The sequence below is a fragment of the Cuculus canorus genome, chromosome 8 (assembly GCF_017976375.1).
Source record: "Cuculus canorus isolate bCucCan1 chromosome 8, bCucCan1.pri, whole genome shotgun sequence".
Taxonomy (NCBI): Eukaryota; Metazoa; Chordata; class Aves; order Cuculiformes; family Cuculidae; genus Cuculus; species Cuculus canorus.
In genome coordinates, this window is record NC_071408.1 from 25,880,619 (window position 1) to 25,903,559 (window position 22,941).

General features: G+C 44.4%; 1 protein-coding gene across 3 annotated transcripts; it reads left to right on the top strand.

The window, feature by feature from the left end:
- Positions 1 to 1,593: 1,593 nt before the first annotated feature.
- On the top strand, positions 1,594 to 22,810 carry EFCAB14 (EF-hand calcium binding domain 14). Of its 3 annotated transcripts, none has more exons than XM_054073317.1 (11): positions 1,594 to 1,941; positions 4,262 to 4,410; positions 8,709 to 8,854; positions 10,711 to 10,809; positions 13,629 to 13,739; positions 15,218 to 15,295; positions 16,130 to 16,321; positions 16,955 to 17,035; positions 18,215 to 18,326; positions 19,121 to 19,252; positions 20,064 to 22,810. In XM_054073317.1, the coding sequence occupies exons 1-11, from the start codon at positions 1,763 to 1,765 to the stop codon at positions 20,237 to 20,239; spliced, it is 1,455 nt and encodes a 484-aa protein (XP_053929292.1). In that variant the 5' UTR covers positions 1,594 to 1,762; the 3' UTR covers positions 20,240 to 22,810. The 3 variants fall into 3 exon arrangements, with proteins under 3 accessions (XP_053929292.1, XP_053929293.1, XP_053929291.1); XM_054073316.1 differs by having other exon boundaries at positions 1,595 to 1,941; positions 15,215 to 15,295; positions 20,064 to 22,808; XM_054073318.1 differs by lacking the exon at positions 13,629 to 13,739 and having other exon boundaries at positions 15,215 to 15,295.
- Positions 22,811 to 22,941: the final 131 nt, after the last annotated feature.

The following is a 22,941-nucleotide window of genomic DNA, read 5'->3' on the forward strand; positions in this document are numbered from 1 at the left end:
TATTTTGACCTTATATTGTCAGTATATAAAGACTTATAAGAAATATGGAGAGAGACTTTTTATCAAGGCCTGTGGTGACAGCACAAGGGGATATAGTTTTAATCTAAAAGAGGGTAGATTTATATTGGGTATTGGGAGAAATCATATTATGATGAGCATGGTGAGACAGTGGAACAAGTTCGCAGAGAAGTTGTGGATGCCCCATTAGAGGAAATGTTCAAGGCCAGGTTAGATGGGGCTTTGAGCAACATAATCTAGTGGAAGATATCCCTGTTCATGATGAGGGGGTTGAACTAGATGATCTTTAAGGTCCCTTCCAACCAAACTCATTCTTTTTGGCGGTATCAGTCCCACCTGCCTGGTGCGGGACTCCAACCCATCTCCCCACATGTTTTCTGGCCCTGGTGGAGAGGGCGTGGATGCCTTTAAGCCACACATGGGTCAGCGCAGCAGTGTCCAATGGGTCCCAGCAACAACTTATGGGCGTGGGGTGGCCCAGTGGCACCAATGGGAAAGAGATGCTCAAGCAGCAACCAATGGGAGCACAGCAGCCCAGCATTGTCCAGTAGGAGCGGGATAGCCCAGCTTCAACCAGGGGGAGCATGGCAGCCCAGCAGCGTCCAATGGGAGCGAGGCAGCCCAGCAGTATCCAATGAGAGCTCGGCGGCCCAGCTGCTCTCAGGGGGTCCAGCAGCAGCCAATGGGAGCGTGGCATCCCATCAGTGTCCAATGGGAGCGTGGCAGCCCAGCATACTCAGTGGGGCCCAGCAGAGCCAAAGGGAGCGTGGCAGTCCATCAGCAGCCAATGGGAGTGTGGCGGCCCAGCAGCATCTAATCGCAGTGCAGCAGCCCAGCAGTGTCCAATCTAATCGCAGTGCAGCAGCCCAGCAGTGTCCAATGGGATCGGAGCAGCCCAGGAGAGTCCAATGCGAGTGCGGCAGCCCAGCAGTGTCCAATGGGAGTGGGGCAGCCCAGCAGTGTCAAATGGGAGAGCAGCAGTGCATCAGTGTCCAATGGGAGCGCAGCAGTGCATCAGTGTCCAATGGGAGTGTGGCAGCCCAGCGATGTCCAAAGGGAGCGTGGTGGCCCGGCATCAGCCAATGGGAGTGCGGCACCCCAGCAGGGTCCAATGGGAGTGTGGCAGTCCATCAGTGTCAAATGGCAGCGCGGCAGCCCAGCAGTAGCCAATGGTAGCGCGGTGGCCTGGCGTGAGCCAATGGCCGCGCGGCGCCCCGGCAGCACCAATGGCGGCGCTGCAAGCCCAGCAGCACCAATGGCGGCGCTGCAAGCCCAGCAGCACCAATGGCCGCGCGGCACCGTTGAGGCAGCACCAATGGCCGCGCGGCACCGTTGAGGCAGCACCAATGGCCGCGCGGCACCGTTGAGGCAGCACCAATGGCCGCGCGGCACCGTTGGGGCAGCACCAATGGCCGTGCGGCACCGTTGAGGCAGCACCAATGGCCGCGCGGCACCGTTGGGGCAGCACCAATGGCCGCGCGGCGCCCCGGCCGCTCTCCGCGGGTGCCGGCGGCGCCAATGGCCGCGCGCGGCGCGGTTGGGGCGGGGCTATGGCGCGGGCGGGGCGGTTGGCGCGGCGGGTGCCGGGGCCGGCGCGGGGGCAGCGGCCCCGCCGAGCGCCTGTAGCCGCCTCGGGCGGGCGGTGCGGGGCGCGCTGGCGGCGGCGGGGGAGGCGGAGGACGGCGAGGACGGGGACGGCGGGAGGCAGCCGCCCGCCGCGCCGCCGCCCACGCCGCACAAGAAGATGAAGAAGCGAAAGGAGCTGAACGCGCTGATCGGCCTGGCTGCCGACGGGCGGAGGAAGAAACTCGCCAAGAAGGGCTCCGGGCACCGGCTGCTGCGCACCGAGCCGCCCGCCTCGGACTCCGAGTCCAGCTCCGAGGAGAACGAGTTCGCGGCGGCGGCGGCGCGGGGCCGCTGCAAGTGAGTCCCCGGGAGGGCGGGGGGGGACGGCGAGAGGAGCGGGGACACCGCTCGGGCTGGGGAAGAGGAGGCTGAGGGGGCCGCGAGGCAGCGTCCTGGTGCCTCGAGGGGAGGAGGAGCAAGCGCTGATCTCTCTCTGGTGGCCAATGACAGGACCCGAGGGGATGGCAGGAAGATGGGCCGGGGAGGGTTAGGCTGGATATTAGGGAAAATTCTTCACTGAGAGTGTTCTAAGGTACTGGCATGGCTGCCCCGGGAGGTGGTTGTGTCCCCATCCCTGGAGGTGTCTAGAAGACAGGCAGACTAAATGCTTAGGTGTGCGATTTAGTAGTGGACAGGTACAGTTGGGATTGATCATCTCAAAGGTCGTTTCCAACCTAATGATTCATGATATCAGAATCATAGAATCACCAGGTTGGAAAAGACCTCTTGAATCATCGAGTCCAACCATTCCTCTCTGCCACTAAACCATGTCCCTGAGCACCTCATCTACCCATCTTTTAAATACCTCCAGGGATGGTGACCCTACCCCCTCCCAGGGCAGCCTCTGCCAGGGTGCGATGGCCCTTTCTGTGGAAAATTTGTTTTCTAATACTCAGTCTGAACCTCCCTGGGAGCAGCTTGAGGCCATTCCCCCTTGTCCTGTGCCCTGTCACTTGGGAGAAGAGGCCAGCACCCTCCTATCTATAACTTCCTTTCAGGTAATTGTAGGGAGCAATAAGGTCTCCCCTCAGCCTCCTCTTCTCCAGGCTAACCGACCCCAGTTCTCTCCGCCGCTCCTCGCAAGACTTGTTCTCCAGCCCCTTCACCAGCTTCGTTGTTCTTCTCTGGACACACTCCAGAGCCTCAACACCCTTCATGTAGCGAGGGGCCCAGAACTGAGCACAGTATTCAAGGTGCAGTCTTAGGAAAAGTTCTTCACGCAGAGGGCAGTGGAGCACTGGAACAGCTCCCCAGGGAAGCAGTCACTGTGCGAAGCCTGGCAATATTCAAGCAGCATTTGGACAATGCCCTCGGATACACGGTGGGGATGTTGAGGTTGTCCTGTACAGGGATAGGATGAGGGAGAGTGGCTTTAAATTGGAAGGGGGAAGATTTAGATCACACATTGGAAAGAAATTCTTCGCTATGAGGGTGATGAGGCCCTGGCACAGGTTGCCCAGAGAAGCTGTGGATGCCCCATCCCTAGAGGTGTTCAAGGCCAGGCTGGATGGGGCTTTGAGCAGTCTGATCCAGTGGGAGGTGTCCCCCTCCATGGTAGAGGGGGTAAAACTGGATGGGCTTTAAGGCCCCTTCCAACCCAAACCGTTCTATGATTCTATGACAACACCCTCAGACACATTCTGTGAATGTTCAAGTTGTCCTGTGCAGGGACAGGAGTTGGACTTGATGATCCTTGTGGGTCCCTTCCAACACAGGACATTCTGTGATTCTGGGTCAGCCTGGCAGCTGGGGGGCGTAGGGTGCCTGCCAGGTGCTGGGAGCAGGAATTGCATCCTGCCGAACGGGTTGGGTTGCCTGTCCTGGTATAGGAGCAGATCTGAATTGTCCTCTTTTTTTTTTTTCCTTCATAATTATTTGTCCTTTGAGCAGCATGGGGTCAGAATTTGCTCAGAGAAGTTGTGGCTGCTCCATCTCTGGGGGTGTTTAACGCCAGGTTGGATAGGGCCTTGAGCAACTTGATCCTGTGAGAGGTGTCCCTTTGCATGGCAGGGGGGTTGGCACTAGGTGATCTTTAAGGTCCCTTCTAACCCAAACCGTTCTGATTCTTTGGAGTGTTGAGCGCAGTTATGCCCAGCATGGCACAGTCCTGTACTTGTGAGCTGTCACAGTGCTGGTTTTCTGGTGGTCATGATGTGTTTTTGCCAATAAATAAACTTTTCATTTAAATAACAGCATTATTAATGTGCCTCTAAGAAGTAGGTGCTTTGTAGAGAAACTTAGGATGTTTCGGGTGGTCTAGGAGTACTTGTCATAGCAATAGAATAGTGTTCTTTTTTGAAGCCTGCTTTCCGAGCTAGGAAGCAGATGTTCGTAATGTAAGCTTATGTGAGGAGAGCAGGAAATTTCAGTAAGGGAAACCTGACAGCTGCTCTTAAGTGTGCCAGATGTACCTCCTGAGGATAAACTGAGCGGTGAGTAGTAGCCCTGATGTCACTGTACAGCTGTATTTGTTCTTGGAAGAGCACTTTGTTAGCTCTTGACAGCCAAAATGTGTGCTGTTCCAGTGCTGTCCCTTGCTTTGATAGAACAGCATTTAAAATAACACTTTTCTAGGTATTGTTGAATATTCACCATCTGTTATTTTTGTTTTACCCAGGGGAGACTATCTACGATGCTGCAAGTTCTGTTACCCGTTGTGTGCATTTGTCATTCTTGCTGCTTGTGTGGTAGCCTGCGTTGGCTTGGTCTGGATGCAGGTGGCCCTCAAGGAGGATCTGGATGCAATAAAGGAGAAGTTTCGAACAAGTAAGCATAAATGTAACTGCACTATTTTCATATTTGCTTTGGGCAGGATGCAGAGCTTCACTTTTCTGCCTGCTTACTCAAAGTACTGAGTAGACTAACTGCACCTGGATCAAGAAGTCTTCTGAGTCAAAAATACTTGGAGGCTGGGCAAATCCAAGGCAGATGTTACATAGTCTTGCAGAGATGCTGGGCTAGGTGGGACTGTACTTGTTTGTGCATATATTTCTAAACTTCTTGATTTTATCTGGAAATCCCCAGCGTAAGGGAAAGCTGAGCATCCTTTTTCTCAGCTGTGCAAACTGCTTTCTTTGCTCGTGATGCCTAGAGAGCAGCCCACACAGTCTGCTGCAAAATGCACAGTGGAATCATAGACTCTCTAGGTTGGAGAAGATCTTTGAGATCATCAAGCCTAACTGTACTAAATCTTATCCCTAAGCACTTCATTTACTCATCCGTCAAACACCTTGTCTTGAGCTCTTTTGAAAACACCTAATATTTGCTGTAGTGTTGCTGCAATTTGAATATTGTTTCAGTATTATGTTTCTTCTTCATATCCTCTGAATGTTTATCTTGCTTGCGTTGACCAGTTCTTGTTCAATTTTTATGTTGTGTTGCATATGGCATGGAGTTACATCATGTTTAGTACTTGGATGTATGAAGTTAAGCATTTTGCTTGTAGGACTCAGGTTTTCCCCGTCCATGTAAGGTTTTTATATTATAACTTCTGTAGTGCTGAGGTGTAACAAATGATGAGATTTTTACATAACTTATGCTCGGTTCTCTGTACCTCACCTGTGGACACAAAGTGTGTTCTGGTGTCTTATTTTTGTAGCATTTAAAATCATAAATGTTGGAAAAGCAAGGATAAGCTGAGGAGTTGTGTGAATGGACCAGCAGAGAGTGAAGCTGAAGCAGTCAGGTGGTCTCTGGCAGCTTTGGGAAAGCTAGTTGCGTTTTGCCTGAAGAGCACTGCCCTTGACTGTGGGTTTTGTCCCACAGCTTTGGTCTTTATGGTATAATTTTTGTGCCCAGGACATGAAGGCATTGAGTGCACCCTCAGCAAGTTTGCAGATGACACTAAGCTGGGAGGAAGTGTGGATCTGCTGGAGGGTAGGGAGGCTCTGCAAAGGGATCTGAACAGGCTGGACTGCTGGGCCGAGACCAATGGGATGAGGTTTAACAAGGCCAAATGCCGGGTCCTGCACTTGGGGCACAACAACCCTATGCAGTGCTACAGACTGGGGGAAGAATGGCTGGAGAGCTGCACGGAAGAGAAGGACCTGGGGGTGCTGGTTGACAGCCGACTGAATATGAGCCAGCAGTGTGCCCAGGTGGCCAAGAAGGCCAATGGCATCTTGGCTTGTATCAGAAATGGGGTCACCAGCAGGTCCAGGGAGGTGATTCTCCCTCTGTACTCAGCACTGTTGAGACCGCACCTTGAATACTGTGTTCAGTTCTGGACCCCTCACCACAAGAAGGATGTTGAGGCTCTGGAGCGTGTCCAGAGAAGAGCAACAAAGCTGGTGAGGGGGCTGGAGAACAAGTCTGACGAGGAGCGGCTGAGAGAGCTGGGGTTGTTTAGCCTGGAGAAGAGGAGGCTGAGGGGAGACCTTATTACTCTCTACAACTACCTGAAAGGAGGTTGTGGAGAGGAGGGAGCTGGCCTCTTCTCCCTAGTGACAGAGGACAGGACAAGAGGGAATGGCCTGAAGCTCCGTCAGGGGAGGTTCAGGTTGGATATCAGAAAAAAATTCTTCACAGTAAGAGTCATTGGGTACTGGAACAGGCTGCCCAGGGAGGTGGTCGAGTCACCTTCCCTGGAGGCGTTTAAGGAATGGGTGGATGAAGTGCTTAGGGACATGGTTTAGGGAGTGTTAGGAATGGTTGGACTCGATGATCCAATGGGTCCTTTCCAACCTTGTGATTCTGTGTGATTCTGTGATTCTGTGTGATTCTGTGAAGCCTTAAAAAATAAGGCTGAAATCAGCTCAAAAGTTAGGAGGGTGCTAGGGCTGGAGGTAAGCAGAGGGCTTGATTTGCTTGTGGTGAAAGAGGTACTGAGCAAGCGTGTGTACAAATCCTTTGCTGTTAGTCTTTGGGGAGTTGTCTGACAAGATAGAACCTGCTGGCTGAGAGTGAGAGAAAGCATTGCTGATAGATGTGCTTTTGTATCGGCTGATACTGGACTCTCAAAGTTAGCTGTGATTGGCATTCATCAGGTATGGAGGATGTCTTTAGTTACGTGTGCTGCATTGTGGCAGCGAGCTTACCAAACAGCTCTGCAGTAGCTGTCTCTGTGTTCTGGGTACACTATAAAATAGTCCCGTTACTATGGGACTGTAGATCTATGTGTTCCTCTGAAAGTAATGCTCTTTGTGGACTGGTCTGCTTTACATGTGTACTGGCAGTACAAGTTCTGCATGATGACAACATTTGTTGGCTTTGGTGTAGTTAAGTTTCATCATTCCTGTTCTACACAGGCCTCTTTGTTAACAGAGTTTTTCTCTCTAAGCTTACTGTCAGGCGGTTACAGATGTACTTATTTTCTCCTTAATAGGATAGATAGAAAAGCCGTGCATTTAATACTTCCTGTAGCGATAAAGTAGTCTTAGATTTCCTTGTCACTGTAATAGCGTGCCTAGAAACTGGATAGGAGTCTCATAATGAGGCACAACATTAAAAACGGCAACAAAAAAAGCAAACCGCAAGAATAACCTGGTTTCAAAAGGTAACATGCTTTGGTGAGATGTGTGGGTGGATGGAGAAACAAAGGTTGGGAATCCCTCTGTCATAAAGTTTGAAAAAGAATCTTCCTCCTCTAAATCTTCATCCATTTTTTTACCTATAAGAGCAGGTTCCCATGGTGGTATTTGTTAATGTTCTGATATTCTTTGAATAAACTGAGTATGGTAGGAGTGCTTTTTAAAATAAGGCATCTTTGCATCTAGTGTTTGGGGTAGAGGGAAGTCATTGTGGTGCTTCCCTTCATTTGTTATTAATGATGCAAAGATTGCACATAGTACTTAACCTTTCTGGCACTGCAAAAAACTCTTTACGTGGAGCCTCCTTGTACACAGTGACAGTGGCAAACCAGAAAATATTTTGTATACAAGAGCCTATGGGACATCAGATTTAGTGTGAACTGCTTGTCAAACTCACAGTTAGGTCTTAGTCTGTTTTGACTAAAATCCACCTTTCAAGATCTTACTTAACTGAAAGTGTTATTTGGATCTTGGGTGATCAGTGCAGATTACTCTGTAGGTAGAAATTACTTTAAGGACTTGTTTCGAGAAAAGTGAAGTAGATTTTTGAAGATGCACAGCTTTCCAGTTGTGTGTATTTCAACATCCACTCCAGAGGCTTGAAGCACTTCTGAAGGCTTCCCCTTTTGACCAGATGGGTCACACATGGAGATGTGCTCTGGGAGCTGACAGCTACATACCATGCAGGTCCCCCTGCCCTTGGCAGCCTGCTCTGAACGCCGGCAGTTTGTTATGACACATTCCAGTGCTACGTTACAGGGTGGAGATGCAGGTTTTGGAGAACTTGTCATCTTCATCTCAAAACCTTTGCTTATTTGTTTCCCAGACCTAGGGATTTAGGATTGCTTAATAGCGCTTGCAGCTGAACAACTTGCGTCACTGCAGACCTGGAAGAGCTGCATTTTTGAGGCTCACTTGAATGGGTTTGGGCTGTGTGTTTCCCCCTTCCTGTAGTAGTATGGCAATAACAACTGACTTTATTTCCAAGGACCTTGTGCAGACGTTTGTTTACCAACAGACGTTCCTGTGAAAGCTTGCACATTATTTTCAGTTGTCACACGGACTGTAATCACGTTAATCTCGGGAATTCACTTCATCCTCAGCAGCCCCTTTGCAGGCTGGGAAGGGCATGGAGGTTAATTTCAGGTGCCACCTTTGCCCTGGTACTGTTGGCAGCTTTTATTCATGATCCTGTTACTATTTTCTGTTTCTCTGAAAGTAATGCAACATAACTGCGCTAAATAAAGTCCTGCTGAGGCTTGCCAGAATTACAGTACTATGGGAAAGTGTTAAATTTAGTACAGTCTCTTTGGAGTCTCCCTGCAGACATAAATATTCTTAAAATAAAAAAGAGCTGTCATTCTGAACAAACACTTAATTCTGAATTAGCAGTAAATCCATATGCAGAAACTGTTATTGCCTTCTGTAGCAGCTGTAGATGTTGCTGTTGTAATTTGTCTTCTGCCTTTCAATGCTGTTTACCTGGAATTTGGGGTTTTATTTAAGCAAATTGAATTTTTTTTTTCACTTTTTTAGTGGAATCTAATCAAAAGACATCATTCCAAGAAATTCCTAAACTGAATGAAGATTTGGTGCAGACGCAAAAGCAACTAGAACAAATTGAGACTGGAGAACTGGGGCTGAGTAAAATCTGGATCAATATCACAGAGATCAATAAACAGGTGAGAAGGATCAGTGCTTGGTTTCAAAAGACAGTAAAATATTCCATTCACATTTATTTTTACAAATTAATTTCAAGTGCAGTGCTGAGCTTTTATCTATGGACTTCTGTGACCATATGGTAGATTTTTGTTTTTAAAGTTAAAATGGAGTGTAACCCTGAATATTTAAGAAGCAAAAAACGTTTGAGCATCTGATTGGACTGGAGACTGATTGCAAAGAGGAGAAATGATACAGCTGGTGGAAAAACTTCAGGCAGTACTTAAAAGAACCTGAGAACTGTGCAGTTCTTAATTTTCCTGCCAAATAATTGTGATGCTTATGATGAGAGATTTGACATTTCAGATTTCTGAGAGCATCTGCAAACGTTTCATAAGTGTTGAAATGAGTTGCCTGAATCAGTGCAAGCTCACATTGCTACAAATGTGGTAGTGGTTTCTTGTGAATCTAAAATCTGCTAATACACACTTGGAATCTGGGCCGGTGTAAATCTTAGCTCTGTTTATGTGGCTTGAACTAAGCCACTTAACAGAAAGCTGCTTCCTCATGCTTCAAACAAAGCATCGAGCAAGGCTCTTACTGAAGTTCTTGCCTCAGAGGGCAGCAGTCGAGAGCTGCTCACAGTTAGTGGTATCAAGAGGTCTGTGTGGGGAACTCTCCCCAACTCTGGTGCTTTGGGCTTAATTTTTAAGATTACTGAGGTGCCTGCTTAGATTGATTTTTCTTAAGTCCCATGCAGTGGTTCAGCACTTAGTGGGGTACATAAATATATTTGAAAATGTGACTTGCTTCCTCTGGCATCTGGCAGTATGCATTATCCACATATAATTGGACTTCTAAAATGCTATCATCTGCACCTGGACATTAAAGATACTTGCATGTGGTTCTTGCAGGCTCTTAAGTTGTTTTGGATCTGGTTACAGGCTGAGCCAGCTCTTCTGGGGATCAAAACTTAATTACTGTTGTTTTCCCTGAATTGTTTGGATGTCCTGCTGGGAATTAGTTCAGCCAGTATTCACAGCTGCAGAACCAAAGGCTCTGCATGCCAGCTGATCAGCGTTGACCTGATGTAAATTTAGGATCTTGCCCATTTCCTCAGCCTTCAAAACAAGAAGAAAGGGGGTTTCAGCTGCCCTACTTTTGTGTTGTCAGGTGTGAGAAGAATTTTTTTACTTTGTTTTGACTACAGATGTCTACAAATTAATCATAAAGTGATAGTGTTAGGGTTAGAAATTAATGACTAGCATGCAGTTGTTACTAATTTGACAACCTCTTAATTGGAATGAGTAAGTAAGCTTGAAGACCCATTGGATAACTTGCTGTCTGGGTCAAGCAGTTGACAGAAATTGAGATTACCTGCTGTACCTAGGTTGTCACTGTTCTGCTTCTATAGCAAAAGGTTTTGGTGATACGTGGAACTTCTTTGCCTGTCGCTCAGCTAGAGAAGTTGCTTGTCTTCACCCTGTGTTGCTAGGTGGATTTGATTGCTAAACACAGAGGTAGGTGACTCTTTCCTCTGCATAAAGGCTTCTTGCACAATTCTAAAACCCCTTTTTGGGCAACAGCCTCTTTCTAAATGGATGAGCGTAAAATGGGCAGAAGGTATCCTTTTGAAAAGAAGAGTCTTCTGTGGTTTTAATTCAGTTTTAAAAAACCTGTCTTGAAGGATTTTTTTAGTGTTGCCTAGGTAGGACTTACAGCCTGGAGCCAAAGGTGTTTTGTGTGTGTGTATGTATGTACTTTTGTCTTGCCTTATGTTTTAAAGTTGCAGATTGAGACATTAGTATTGGGAAAGGTCGTTAATCAGGATTATGTTGAGTAATACTAAATATTCCTCTTTTTTTTTTTTTTTTTTCAGCTGACACAGTTGACCTCAACAGTAAATCATCTCAAAACCAATGTAAAGTCTGCTTCTGATTTGATTTCTCTTCCTTCCACGGTAGAGAAACTTCAGAAGGCAAGTATTGTAAATGTGGCTATTGCTAAACACATCCTGTGCTGCTAAGCTCCAGCTGGGCTCTTGGGGACAGTAGTGACAAGAGGAGTCATCGAATTGCATGTGAGGAATATATGCTTCTCCATCTTGTTTCTGAATTGGACTTTGTGTATTTGATATAGATGCATTTGTTTCTGGTTCTATTACGTTCACTTCTTTACCTTAGAGCTGATATTTCTGGTTGCTTTCCTTCAGCTTTCTGACCTTAATATCACGTAAGACACTTGCAAAATATCTGTCTGCAAATAGGTCCTTAGTTTAACTTTTTTAATCGGAAAAGAAAATTATTTGCTTTTTGGAAAGCTTCTTCATCTTGAGCAGCACGTAGTTCTACATCTGGCTTTGCATTTACAGTCTTGAGATGGGTAGGAGTCTTGTTTGGGAGCGGTGGGCCTGGAACCCATAGTGTGGGAGTTTTCTTGGTGTTCTGCATGCACAACAAAACATGAATTGTATTGGGATAGATTTCTGACAGTCTCTTAAAGATGAGCCCTATTGGGTGGCACAAACTTACTTCTAAAATATCTTCTGTTGTACAGAGTCTTACCATGTGCCTTAGCTGAGCATTACTTACCAAAGAATTGTCTTGTTTATTTTGGTAAAAAGAATGGCTCGTTGAAACTTGCCCAGCTCTTCCATGGCAGTTCTGTTTATTTAGCAATAAACATTTATATTGGGCTCACACCTGATGTCAGTCCAGTTGTCTTTGTGGCTTTTGTGGCTTCCCACTTCTCATTTTTTTATCCCTACAAAATTAATGTATAATCAACAAGGTTATCATATGCAAAGCAATTAGTGTGGTTTGGCTGATTGGGCTGCTAGGATTTCTTGTTCTGGGAGGAGTACAAAGCTATTTCCGAAGCTTCTAATGTGTTATGGGCTTGCTGGGTTTCCACTATGTCATATCAGAAGTAAGTCTTAAGGCAGTGCCTAGAAACTTGCACCTGCTTTATTTATGCGATACGGAAAAATCTTGTTGTCATCTTGCTGCCTTCAGTACTGTCAGGACAAAGTGTTAAGGCCAAAAGGTTTTGGCTTGCAGCGATCTGCTGAACAGCAAGGCTTTGTTGTGTTAAAATAAGTCCATCCTTCATCACATTTGGTGGAAATCAAAGATCTTGGGAACTTTTGAGTTCCTTCCAATCTTTACTGTTGTAGAGATTACCGTACTGTAAGTTGTTAGATGTGGCATCTGTTTCCACTGCTCTCTTCATGCCTTCGTGCTTGCATTTATGTTTTGGAATTTTGTTAAAATAAAACCAGAGCTCGAATCCTTCTGGGAGGTGTTGAGTGTAGAAAAACTATTCTGAGGTTTAAATACAGTAGTTTTAACGGCTTGTAAGTGTCATATTAACGAAAAGCTTTTAAATTTCAAAACTCGGGCTTCTCTTCAGCTCAGTGTGTGTGCTGCATTATCTCCTGTCACACAGCATTTGATGTAGGTTGGTTGCCTGGCTTTTGATAGCCCTGGTGAAAAATCTCAGTTGCCCATTGCATCCAACTGTCTTTGGAATTGCCTGCCTTTCTTGGAAGGAAAGGCTGCCATTCTTAGAGCACGGTTTTGTTTTTCTTAAGCCTTTTTCCCCTTAGGTATTGTTCCTGAAAATGTGGAGCTACCTGCTGGTGTTAGGATCCTGAAGGATTACTGAGGGTGTTCCTCTTGAACAGGAGTTTCTGTTCAGACTGATGAAAGGTGCTTACAGTGTCCTGAGGTCCTCCAGGGCAGAGAGATTACTTACTGAAGCTGTGTTCACACTTGCAAAACGAAGAGCTGGAGGAAGATTTATGTGGATATTGTTTGAATGTAGTCTGGGTAGCTAGAGCGTCATTGCAGGGCCGTGAGAGAGATACTATGATTCTAGGTGGACAGGTACGGTTAGGCTTGATGATCTCAAAGGTCTTTTCCAACCTAGTGATTCTATAATTCTAAGAGCATAACAGATTCATAGGAAGTGGGGATTTTAGGTGGGTTCTGCTTGTTTTAGTGGTTGAAGAAAGTATTGAAAATGGAATGAGAAGCATAAGAGCATGCTCTGTCCTGTTACTGTAACTTCCACTAGTGTTTGCGGATGTGACAGCTGACAATGTGACTGTGATAGCTGCTGTGCTGTCAGTTGCTAAAATGTCAGTGCAGCTTTACAGACCAGTTTCTGACATAAGAGCTGGGAGTAGAAGGCATTCACATAGGTGAAGGCAAGGGAAAGGTGTCACTGCAGTAGATGGAAACAAAGTTGCTGTCACAGCACCCTGACTGTACCTGTGGAATTCACAGGAGCTTTTCTGAATGCTTCAGAGCTGTTCTTTCATTTTAAGAAAGCAATACTTGCTTGAAAATCTTTCTGCAATCTTTGGGAGACTACATTTTGCAGTGTATAATGTGTCTGATGGGTAGCCCTGAAAGACAAGGCAAGGTAAATGGGGTAACATCAGCATCCTTGTATTCCATACAAATCCTCCATGTAGAGAGGGGTTAAGATGTCTTCATCTCAGGTTTTTTTTTTAATTGTTAATGCCAGACCATTTGTATTGGGGTGCGAGCAGCCAACCTGTAATTTTGGTTATCTAGCTTAAGCTCTCATGGTGAAGAGTAAGTCTTCGTTTATTGGCCTGGAGGTGCGCTAGCTATAATTTGCAGTTTTGTCCGCAAAGAAAGCTCTTCAAATTCACATGTGTATTTTTGTGGCATTCTGCCAGCAGTTCCACTAGCAAAGAATTGTTTGAAACTTTGGGACAGTGCAGTATAAGGAAGGCTGAGATTTTTGTCGTTATCTTTATTCCAGACCGTGGCAAACATAGGTAGCACTCTTACCAGTGTTTCTCATGACGTTGAAAATATACAGACAGTAATTGAAGAGTACAAGAAATCCATAGAAATACTCCAGAATGATGTGGTAAGGAAATGTACTGATTTAACGCTGTTTTAATGATACCTGTCTAATATAAAGCAAGTTTAAGAACTGTGTGGTGTTTTTCCTTATGCCTTCAAAATACTTTTGAAGTTCTAATTGGCGCTGGTTGGTACGTTAATATACTGTTAATGTCATAATGCCTGTGTGGCATCTCCCATAAGGAAGCAAGTACATATTTTTCTGTAGCCAGACTTGTTAGTTGCTTCTATGCTTCTATACTTCTTTCCTGCAGATTTTTGCTTCCTTCCACGCAGATGTGGAGCCTCTGATTCTGTGTGATGCAGGTTACTGCTTACGGTAACTGCTTATGCTTATGGATGCCAGTCGTATTCAGGGCTGTGTCAAAAGAAGTGTGACCAGTGGGTCGAACGAGATGGTTCTGCCCCTCTACTCTGCTCTCCCAAGACCTCACCTGGACTCCTCTGTTCAGTTCTGAAGTCCCCTCAGCACAGGAAGGACACATCTGTTAGAGCGAGTCCAAAGTAGGCCACAAAAATGATGAGAGGACTGGAGCACCTCCCATATAAGTACAGGCTGAGAGAGTTGGGATTGCTCAGCCTGGAGAAGTCTCTGGGGCTTGTAGCAGCCTTCCGGTACTGAAAGGGGGCCTCCAGGAAAACTGGGGAGCAGCTCTTTATCAGGGAGTGTAGGGGTAGGGCAAGGGGAACCAGTTTTAAGCTGAAAGAGGAGAGGTTTAGATTAGATATTAGGAAGAAATTTTTTCCTGTGGGAGTGGTGAGGCACTGGCACAGGTTGTCCAGAGAAGCTCTGGATGCCCCATCCTGGAGGTGTTCAAGGCTGAGTGGATGAGACTGAGCAACCTGATCTGGTGGGAGGATCTGCTCATAAAAGGGAGTTGGAACTGGATGGGCTTTAAGATTTCCTCCGATCCAAACCATTCCATAGTTCTGTGGTAACTGTCTACACTCTCTTAAGAACCGGGGTTGCTGGAAGCATGGAGGTACAGTTTGTTGGTTGAATTAAGGATGTAATTACTGACCACCTTTACCATAAACTACTCACTGTATTTATACTGACCTCTCACTTAGGGTTGACTGAATCAATAAATAAAGTTTTTCAGATAAACTGCAATACAGCATTACATTAGTCAGAATGCTTGCAGATAAAATCTAAATTAAGGATTTCATAGAATTTGATTCAATCAGTGGGTGCTGAGGAAACATTGCAGATATGACTGTGTATGGTAGTAGTGAAATCTGTGTTATACTTCATTAAAGGAAGAAGAGCTAATTTGGGGAGTTAATTAAAATAAATTTGGACCCTGTGTTTTTTTTTAAAGAGAAAGCTGTATTAGCCTTGTTAAAATGCTGCGTGCACAACAGACATGAGCAATTATAGTTGTAGCAAAACATCCTTAACTACAGCCTGACAGTTATTAAAAGCTTAGTATTTTTTTACAGAAATTCAGTAACTTATTTTTCTGTTTCTTTCCTTAGAAGGAATTAAAACAGATACCTTCACTTCCCTCCACTATTGTGCCAAGGACTGAGAGAAATCAAACAGAAAATTGCATAAAGGTATTTTTCTCCCTTGCATAATGTATATCGGTACAAGTATCACTGATACTTAATGTTTTTGCTCGTTTTGCAGTATTGTAGTGTATAAAAGGGGATGTTTTTGTCAAGGCAATGCAGATAGCCCCCTTCCAAATGAAATACAAGATAATTTTGCTGTGGTTTGTTCCTGTGAATGTGCGAACAGGAAAGTATCTAATCAGAGAGCACCTTTTTGTGCTCTAACTGGGTGAGGAGTAAAGTGATTGAAACAGATATCAAACAAATTATAGGTGTACTTTGCTCGTGTAAATGGAAATGAGCTAAAGGCTTTTTATCAAATGGATTTTATGGCAGGTGTGTGCCAATCTGAGCAAATCTAGGAGTGGCATGTACTGAGTCACCTTCATTGTCATGAGGTGTGGAAACCAGGGATTCGGCAACAAAAAAAGGATAATATGTGAATGGGACAGAATGGCATGACTGCATTTACTTACATTTAACAGTCAATATCTTCCTCAAAAATGAATCTTGGGTACAAATACGCCTGGTACACTTGCTAGGGGAAAATAGTTGGGGTGGTTACTAAGCTTGCCCTGGAAAATTAGATGAATGGGCTTTGTGTGTTTGTTGGCACAGCTGAAGTGATTACATTAGCAACAAAGAAGTTAGCCCTGAGGAAAACCTCAGTTTCAAACTTTGAAAGCTGAAATAACTTTCTGGAAGCTTCCAGTTGGGTGTTTTCAGCTGGTGTCGGTGGAGAGCCTGGCTGGTTAAACCAGGTCAGTCACTATGTTGTTAATAGCGAGAGCGCTGCAGAGATTGAGTAAATGGATGTGTGCTGGTTTTATCTTGCAGGAAAGCCAGTCGCTGCATGCAGCTTTGGATGAGCTAAATAATACTGCAGTGACGTACCAAAAGTTGAACGACCTCAAGCTTCTAAATGTGGATTTGGCTATTGGTAACCTTAGCCGGAGGGTTGTGCTGTTAGAAAACTCCCCCCTTGCTGTGAATAATCTGGACAAAAGAGAGAACTTGTCTACATATGTGGTAAGTATTTGATGTGTAAGGGTGTCTGCTCAGGCTGGTAGCTTCAATACTTCCATACACCTCACATACAGCTTTTCAAACTCAGCTAAATAAAATATCAGAGTGAAACATAAGACAACTTAGGATTTAATTTTAAAAGGCTGGAATTTGTTTTCTATTTCTGAACAGATAAGCAACTTTAGGAGTATCTCCGAAGTAGTCATTTCTTCCCTGCAGAATCTACAGAAAAGTTGTCCAAAGCACTGTGACATTTAAGACTTGGGTGGCTGCTTAATGGGACAAGTTTCATAAACTGTCTGTTAAGACCACTGAGGAGTTAGATGGGCCTCTGGATTGTTCAGTGGTGCTTAAATGCTAAAAAAAAAATGATTAATACTAAATAAGTTCATATTTCCTTCTGGTGTGCCATACCGGGGGCTGTCTCTGAGAAGGTGCTCTGTATGTTTGGTGATAAGGAACATGCTGACGTTATTGTGGTAAATTTCATAGCCTGCTTTCTTCATGTTTATTCTAATGTATTTGTCCTGGGTTTTTTTTCTGCTTCATGCCTGCCAACTCTGAAGGAAAGAAACACTGTTGTGAAAAATAATAAGCACATGTATAAACTCATCTACCCTTTATTTATTCCTGTAGGGGAATGATGCAACTACCTCGCTAAAAGTGGAAAATGAAGATCAACTAGATAATGAAACTCATGCAAATAAAGAACTGAAGGTAAAGCAAGGAAACACAAATTACACTGGATTAGTAGAGCATGTAATTATCTTTATAATCATGTTTTAAAAGAGACTTAATTGAGGAAAGATCTGCAAGCAGGCTGATCTGATCTAGTTTGTTTTAAAAGTCCAGAGTAAAAAGGATAGCTTATCTGCCCCATCATGAGGGGCAGGAAGTCAGTTAGGATGAGAGAAAAGTTGTAATAGTTCAAAGTCTTGCCATTCTGTCTGAATATGGAATAACATAGCAGAGCTGCTCTACTATCCCTCTGTGCAGCTGCAAAAAATCTCGGGTGTTTCTGACTGTGGTCCAGTGGAACAGGGGACTCTGAGCCAGCTCATTTGAGTACCCACGGCCACGCTGTCAGCAAAGCTACCCCAGCTGCTGTGCCTTCACACCACAGATGGGGTATTGGTGTTTATCCAGGTTCGGAAACTTCCGTGGGTCGACTGAGAGAAATTTTGCACTAGTGGAGTCTAGGAACTGATGAAAGCTGCCTTTCAGTAATGATCTGATGTCTGGCTGCGAGCGAGTTTGCCAGACTAACTGAATGGCCAAATTGTGGGCTGGGGATTAGAGGCGGCGCTGCTGAGGGCAGTTGCCATCTTCTGGAAAGAAGGCAGGTGAGTGAACTGGGCTACACTGTCAGTTCTGGGCTTGGATTGATGTGAACTCAACCTGTCGTCTAGGATCTACTCGTAAAAAGAGCAAAGGAGTTCCAGATTAAGAACTGGTGGTTTTACTTTGACACAAGGTAGCCAGTACTGCAGAAAAATATTTAAAACAATTCTGCAATTCAGTTAACGTATGGATGTTCTCTCCAAGTATGTGTTTTATATTGTTTTTTTCTTTTCAGAATATTGCTCGTTTATATAAGAAATATGGGAATTAAATGTCAGATTATTTTGAAATCAGTCTGCAAAATAGTTGCTTACATTTTAGGCTGAAGTATGGATTCTACTGTTTTCTTACAGACAGTGTGAATGTATTCCTTACATCTTTCCATGGATTTATTTAATTTTATTTTTATTTTTTAATCTCGTTTTAAACTTGATCAGCCTCGAGACCTCTTAAGTCACTCAAAAGTATTTATGTATTTTAAATTACTACTTTTTCTGATCTTCTCCATCTACTGAAAGGGTGCTTTTTAAGAAGCTTTATTTTCTACACATGCAGGAAATAGAAACTAGAGATTCTCAGGTATCAAAACTAAGAGAGAAGCTTCAGATGATGAGTGCTCTCACAGGCAAGCCAGAAAATGACAGACCCCTTGAGACATCAAAGAATGGTAAGAATACTGTATGATAGTAATCCAGAAACCTGAACTTATAATTCAAAGAATAACTACTGGACTTCGGTAGTTTAGACTGTTTCTTAAGGCTTCTGGTGGAGATTATTTCAGTTAAAGCGGAAGGAAACTGTTGGCTCTAAACCAGAAAGCTATATATGAGTACGAATTTCCAAGGCGACTTTCTGTGCATGTAGCAGGAATCATGTGCATCAGTAGCTTGTATTTTTAGCTGGTAGAAACTTTTGCCCAGTAACATTATTTTTGCTTTTCGATAATCTGAGTGTAGCACAGAAGAAAGGTCTGCATCTCTGCTGGCTGATCTCAGTTCTGGGCTTTTGCTACACGTATTCAGGTAGTGCTGAGGATAAGATTTGAAATACTTCATTAAAGTGGAACTGTGCTTGTACTTAACTTACTAAGCAGCAGCTTGGAAGTTTAGACCTCGGTGTTGGGGGAAGATGGACACCTGACAAAGTAAAAGCAACCCAGGTGGGCAGGTGAAAGGTTGTTCAGTACTTCAGACTGAGAGGTAGAAAGCACTTCCAAGGCATTCTTTGTACGAGGTGTACAAATACACATCTTCTAGTACAGCATGAAAGCGTAAAGCTATAACTGTCCAAAAAAAAAAGGGTTTCCTTCCTTCTGTTCTCCCAGTTACTGGTAAATAAATGGGGAAAAAACACTGCTGTATTCTGAAATGATTTTGAAATTAGTCTTACTTGATTTCTTTTGTTTCTGCTAACTGTAATTCCTTGGAATTAATAAGACTGATAGAGACTGTTTTGTAACAGTTGAAAGTAGTCCGAGTACTACGGCAAAGCCCACAGACCTTTCAAAGCTGGCTTCGAGGTCAGCTGATGGCAACACAGAGAGTAGTGGACAGCTGAGACATCTGTCCTTACCAGGAGTTTCCAGCTTGGAAGGTATGTCCTTTATCGGCCGACCTTTTCTTTTGCTGAATATTTCTTGTCAATATTCAGGAGATGAAAAGTATAATTGGAATTATGATGGTGTGTCTGGTCATTCTGGGGTAAGGGAGATCAATTTTAAAAGCTTGAGAACTATAGATTTAAAAGAAAAGTAATAAAAAAGGTAATAAAGACTAGTGTGTAAAAGAAAAGAAACTGGGAGTATTCATTATAAGTGGATTGTAATTATTTTGAGTGCAGAATACTATATCAAGTGCCCCAGAGACTGAAAGAGAAGTCAAGGGTAGAATTAGGGTGCTCAAGGAAAATGAAGTGGGTGTGAGTCTGTATGTTTTGGGGTCTTTTCTTTATTTTTTGAAGAGAACACTGCCTGGCCAAATGAATGGTTTCTGGATCTTGCTGTTCAGTCTTTTCTGCTACTGAAAGGGCAATGCTTTGCATCAGGAAATGAATAGACACTTCTCCCTTTATATCGTTGGTGCTGTTGGTATAGCAACAGTCATTCTGAGCTTGCTTTTGTGGAGGATAACTGCGTCCGTATGCAGTTGGTGGTTGTAGAATGGGCTATTAGTCCTAGCCAGAAAAAGGGATTTTTTTTTTTTCAGATTTAATGTAATTTAATCCAGAAATGTTTGTACTGTTTTTGCCTGAACTGTTATGCTGACAGCAGGCAAGCTGCATGCTTGGGGATGCTTTATTTAATTACTAGATAGTAAGACATAGTGCAGTAAAGCTGGAAGAGCTGCTTATAGGATATTCTGGTGTACTTAAAGGCGATACTTTTAAATCCTTGCTCTCTTCGCAGATCTTCAGAAATTGTTTGAAAGAGCAACTGTAGATGCTGATGGAAAACTATCGTATGAAGATCTTCAAAAACTGCTTGGCTCTACAGCCCAAGAGTCACAGAGCTTTAAGAAATTTGACACAGATGGAGATGAGAAATACTCATTACAAGAACTGAGATTAGCATTAAATGTATAGAATATATATTTAGAAATGTGATATTGCTGGATGCTACTGTAGCTAAAGGAGACTGTGGGACACGGAAAACTATGTCTGCACTTTCCCAGTGTTTTACTGATCTTTGGGGCTAAATTACTGTATGCGTTGCCACTTCTTTTTTTTTGTTTGCATTTATTGGAAAGAAATTTACAGATTTCTATGTTGAGAGGACATAATATTGAGACTGTGTTAAAATCCAGAAGATTCCTAAACTTGGAAACACTTTTATTCTTTCCTTTTCAAGAGAGTTCTTGTTTTTAATTTAAGATGTGTACATATTAAAATAAAACTATGGTTTTATATTTCACTGAAATTTGCCTTAAATTAGAGAGCTGCACTTTACGTAGAGCAGAAGGAAATCTGTCTTGTAAAGATGGGCTGCTTCTGCTTGTAAATATTTGAGATAGAGTAAATTATGCATATTTAAGGAGACATTTGCATCAGGGGCTATGTTGGTAGTGAGCTGTTTATAATAAGGAACTGAGCATAGAAGGGGTGGTTAAGAGCTTCAGCTAAACTTCTAATTTTGACTAAGTACGTCCAGGAATGAGTATGGACTCAGTCAGAGGAAAGCAGGGATAGTAAATTGTGCCCATCTAATAGCAGGATTTATTTTTAGAGTGAAGAGCTTAAAGAGTTTTTATATCATGAGCCTATAGGAGCAATTACCTACCAAGTGCTTGGGTTTTCACGTCAGCATCCTTTTAGCTTTGCTGGGTTGCATCCAGATTACATTTTGAGATGAGCCTATCTGTTTTATTTTTTAAAATGAAGTATTGAACAACTTTAACAAGTCCATAAGAGGTAAAAATAAGTCCACCAGACAGCCTGGTGAGTAGCACCTGAGTAGCCTCAGGCATGACCGGTGATGTGCTGATGGTCACTGGAGACCTTTTCAACAGGGTTGCGGATACTGCTCGTTTCTCCCATTAAGTGCCCTGAGTAAAGCTCCTGGTCGCTAGGTGCCTGAGCAGGTGGGGATGGCCCAAAGGAGACTCGTGGGCTGTTTCCTGACCAACATGAACATGATCGCTTCTTGGTACCTTAACCTTTTGTGTTCTCGCCAGCAGGAGGGTGTAAAAAGCAGGATGGGAGTGTGCAATCGCATCAGCGTTCTCTACTGACGCATGCTTTGTAAGTGAGGTTTTCTTACTATGGAGGAACTGAATGGTTTGTTTATACCAGTGGATCTAAACGCAGAGTGTTTGTAAACTTCTGGAGCGCAGAGAATGACTTTTGCAGAGGGTATTCTCTTGCAGACTAGACCAGGGCCAAGCTGCATGATTTTGCTCACAAATACCACTGATCTTTTGGGAGTGTTTTGCACGATTAATGAATCGAAGTTGTCTGCCTTGCCAAGCCATCGGTTCATGTGGAAGTTGGTTCATAACTGTTGACTTTTATATAACTTTGGAGTGGATGCTTATAGTTTCATGAATTATTGTATTCTGGAAATGCAAATCAGTGAAGGAATGCACAAAATAGAACCCTGTTGCCTATTGCCTGGGATTCTTTCACTGTTGCTCTTTGATCCTGTTTGGGTAATGCAAACAGGACTCGTTATGGAGATGCTTTTGATGCGATGTTTGAAAATGCAGTATTTAAAAACAAAGCCAAACCAACCAGCCTTGGCTTATGACAGGACAAGAAGCCAACACTTGCTTCTTGTTGCTTCCAATGCCCTTTTACACACTACTATGTAATTCCTTAACCAAATAAAAAAAAAAAAACCCTAGCAATAAAATGTAACCATTCTGGTGTTTGATTTGTACGCACTGTATCATAGCTACAAGCCAGAGTTTGCAAAATATTTTTGGAAGTTTGATTTGTATGCAACTTACCTTCAAATTTAAGAGATTCTTGTATTGCCCTGTGAATCTTATAGTGTTTTGTTTTCTTGCAGCCTGCTTTACTTTTAGAAGGCTCTTCAACAGCAGTAGTGAAACTGTTGACCAGAGACAGTGTAGGCTGCTCCAGCCACCCATGTCCTCACCCTGAGGCCAAGGAGCCGGGCACAGCTCCTTCGTTTGCAGGGCAGGAGTGTGGTTGATCGCTAATTGCTATTGTAGGATGGACTTGTGCTATTGATTAAAAATATCTGATCATCCCTGAGAACAGAGGTTGCTTTTCTTTGTCAGAGCTTGGCCATGGGGATGTGCTGCAAGCTGGCAATGCATCCCCAGCCAGCTGCTCCCATCCTGACAAGGTTTCTGCCACGCTGCTGGTCTTCATCCATCCCGCACGCTTTCCACACCCTGGGGCTGGCGCTGCCCGGCTTCCTTCCCCCCTGCACCTTGCGGAGGGCGGTGGGCATCAACGCCCGTGTCCGCTCTCCGCTGCGGCTCGTGCCTGCGCACACGTGTTTCCAGGGAGTGGTTGGCAGTCTTGGAGGAAAACGGGAGAGCAGAAATGGAACTAAATGGAGGTGAGGAGGGTGTGGGTGCAGCTGGGGCTGTGTGTGTGTGAGAGAGCACACTCAGACGCCGTTGGGTCTGTACGCGGAGCTGCTCTGAGCTACAGTGCTGCACGACTCTGCTTATGTAACGCGGCTTTTAATTAATCCGAATAAAACTACATGTCCAGGGACTGTGGCTGCAGCAGGTGCTTTGCAGGGCGTGGCCTCGGGAGGGGGCGTGGCGATGGGAGGTGGGCGGGGCTGTGAGGTTGTACTGCGCGGTTTT